This window comes from Hyposmocoma kahamanoa, unplaced genomic scaffold (genome assembly GCF_003589595.1).
Source record: "Hyposmocoma kahamanoa isolate Upper Pololo Valley unplaced genomic scaffold, ASM358959v1 169, whole genome shotgun sequence".
NCBI classification, from domain to species: domain Eukaryota; kingdom Metazoa; phylum Arthropoda; class Insecta; order Lepidoptera; family Cosmopterigidae; genus Hyposmocoma; species Hyposmocoma kahamanoa.
The window spans coordinates 3155479-3158562 of record NW_020653611.1 but is presented as its reverse complement, the minus strand read 5'-3'; the positions used below and the strand labels follow the sequence as shown (position 1 = coordinate 3158562).

At 39.0% G+C, this 3084-nt stretch overlaps 1 protein-coding gene across 1 annotated transcript; it reads right to left on the bottom strand.

The window, feature by feature from the left end:
- Positions 1-777: 777 nt before the first annotated feature.
- Positions 778-1843, bottom strand: LOC113225688 (trimethyllysine dioxygenase, mitochondrial-like). The gene is made up of 3 exons (XM_026458069.1): positions 1438-1843; positions 1187-1320; positions 778-1062 (listed from the first exon to the last, which is right to left on the bottom strand). Exons 1-3 carry the CDS (start codon positions 1710-1712, stop codon positions 926-928), a joined length of 546 nt encoding a protein of 181 aa, XP_026313854.1. The 5' UTR covers positions 1713-1843; the 3' UTR covers positions 778-925.
- Between the last annotated feature and the right edge of the window lie 1241 nt (positions 1844-3084).

Sequence of the window (3084 nt, the reverse complement as noted above, 5' to 3'; positions counted from 1 at the left end):
TGCTCCCAAAGATTCGAACTATCCACCCCTCAATTGTAAATCAATATAACTCTCAGTTTACATAAAAATAAATCGAAGTTACGTCATGATTTTTTTTCTGGTGTTCACAACAACAATCATTCAATAATCGCGTTACGTTCAAGACATTGACTTTGAGAAATTGTTAAATATTTTCCAAACAGAAATTGAATTTCAAGTAAGCTCTCGCAGAGTTTTTGCGGAATGTAACAATAAGTGCTCGATTGAACCGGAGAAGTATTTACGGCGACAATTTCACACAATTGTCGCAAAAGCCAAGGGACGGTGGCTTTTAAAATAAACTTGAAATTCAAGTTCCCGCATTTATTGTCAGTTTGCTGAAACTTTTCACATCTCGACGTAGTAAATTATTTAAGAATTTAAATTTGTAAATGATATTACGAGAAAAGTTTTTGTAATAAAACATTATTGAGGTTTATTGCATTTCAAATTGTCTTGTCTATTTCGAAATTTATAAACCGAATTGCCAATTTCCAGGACAAACTAAAATGCATGACAGGCGATCGAGATTTATAGCAGATTACTGAACCCAAGTGAAGCTGAGCAAAACTTATAACAAGGCGGGTGTTCACAGATAGAGCAAGACGGCAACCTGATAGTGACAAAAAAGTGGTTACATGCACGTGCGATACAGCGAGATGAATATATTACATCGGGCGGGAGATTAACACAGCTTCATGGTGAATGGCTCAAACTACGGGAGTGATTACGATATTAAATGAAAGAATTAGGATTAGTATCAAAAAGCAATTAATACAACTGATGAATATTTAATCAATAGACTCCAAATCGTTCTTGGAAACTACAATAGATGGAATTCTGTGAAGATGTTAACAATATTTTAATGATGCCGCAACTGGTTGTTCGAAATTCAAATAGTAATTTATTATTTGATAAGCTTCAATGTACGGGCTCTGTCTAGCCAATCGGAGCGAGTCACGTAGGAGCCACCCAATGTCCTGCTACCAGAGAAGCTGGTTCTTCCGTGAAGAACTCTGAAGTTGTCTATAACCAATACCGTTCCTATAACAAGTCAAGGAAAGTTAGACAAAGAATTTTATAATGTTCGTTCAAATTTTGTTATTGCATTTTAGTTAAAGTTCTTTAGCAAACAAGGTATGACATAAAAATAGCTTATAATATTTACCTGGACGCAATTTGAACTGCCATTGGTTATTAGTATCTTCGTAATAGCGAGCGAGGTTCCGCAGGGAGCGATAGTAGGCCCTACATTCTTCGCTATTGGCTAAAGGCATTGCGGACCGATCGTATACATTGAACCTGAAAATGAGTTTTATTTTACCAAAAATATAGTCTCGCTAAAATAACATTGGTTTAGGTTACGAATATAAGCATTTATAGATTAATAACAACACAGGAATGTATTCTAAAGCATACCTTATCTGCACAATATCTTCAGTTCTTTTATCGATTGTAATAATAGGGGCAGCATAACGGTGATGGTGACCGTCTTCCAGATATTCCGCGTCCACATCTAAGGTGGTCAAGAGTTGAAAGTCTTCGAAATGCTCTTCCTTTAGACGCGTTGCACCATAGAAACCATCGGCAAGGATTGTCACGCCGCCTATACCGTTGACGTGTTCGAAGCAATGCAAAACTTGAAGACTGCAATCATAAGTTAAACGATATGGTACGTTTTGAATAACAATCATGTACTGCAAAGAAGCATACCAGTCTTTTCGGGACACAAGCTGACAAGACCCATGTGCCTGTAATTTCACCGTCACCTTTACCTTTCCGGAACCGAAACGGAAAGGAACCGGAACGCATTAATACTTACATTACTGCTTGGCGGCAAAATAGGTAAGGTAGCAGTACTTCTATTGTATCTATGAATACAGTATACACGTTAATGCATGAGCGTGTATACAAAAAAAATGAAACTTTGTATGCTGCAAGGCAGATCATAGTGATTCTATATGAACTTTTTGTAACACCTTTTGTAAATCAAAGAAATAAATGAATTTGAATTTGAACTTCCCTGGACGAACTCTTTCGCAAGGAGCTCTACTGCTACCATACTACTGCTTATGTATTAATGCGTGCGTGCATGAATTGCGTTTGCGCGTGTACACGGCATCCGGCCAGACAGTAAAAATCAGGAAGAACACGCCAGATACTTGGTTTCATCTCTAACATACGGGATTATTTGTAAAATTCCAACAACCTCGCAAAATTATATTACTAATATATAGTGGGACAATAAGCGAGTATACCAAAATGGGACTGGGTCTGCAGCATGTAAGACAACTCGTGGGCGAAAGCTATCATAGAATGGATCCCTGAAGGTAGAAAACGACCATGCGGGAGGCCAAAGCGTCGACAAATAAACTTTTAAGTTTATTTTGGTATATTTGTTATACTATCTGACATTGTCATCATAATCATCATCATCACATCAGCCGGAGGACATCCACTGCTGAACGTAGGCCTCCCCCAAAGATTTTCAGACCAGCCGATCGGACGCGACGCGCATCCATCGGTTACCTGCCGCCCTTACCAGGTCATCCGTCCATCCGGTCCTTCCGGTTCATGATCTCCATTCGAGAACCTTTCTGCCCCAGTCGTCCGTTCTACGAGTCATGTGCCCAGCCCACTGCCACTTCAACTTGCTAATCCTTTGAGCTATGTCGGTGACTTCGTTCTACTACAGATCTGCTCATTTCTGATTCGATCACGTAGATAAATGCCGATCATTGCTCGCTCCATAGCTCGTTGAGTGACTTAAGCTCCTTTTATGAGGCCCATCTGACATGGTTCGAAAATAAAATCTCCTAGGTTGTGATGTTAATAATAAAGTCCTGGGAAGTTGTTAGTTTTACAAATAACCCTGTACATCTCGTATACTTAATTAAAGTGTGCTCCTATTGCGTTCTCGCGTTAATTGATTCTGGTCTTAACGTTCTCGGTAGCACCCCGTAGTGAATTCCGTTGCTCATGTACTCATTGTATAAGAACGGCAGCACATCAAGCTACAAACTCAAACTAAAATTTATATAATCTTCATTTCATAGGTAAGCAAAT

Coding starts and splice junctions, on each gene's coding strand:
- LOC113225688 (XM_026458069.1), bottom strand. CDS start 1,712: ATGATTGTTATTCAAAACGTACCATATCGTTTAACTTATGATTGCAGT. Junction 1,321..1,437: donor GAAGATATTGTGCAGATAAG/GTATGCTTTAGA, acceptor ACTCATTTTCAG/GTTCAATGTATACGATCGGT. Junction 1,063..1,186: donor GCAGTTCAAATTGCGTCCAG/GTAAATATTATA, acceptor GACTTGTTATAG/GAACGGTATTGGTTATAGAC.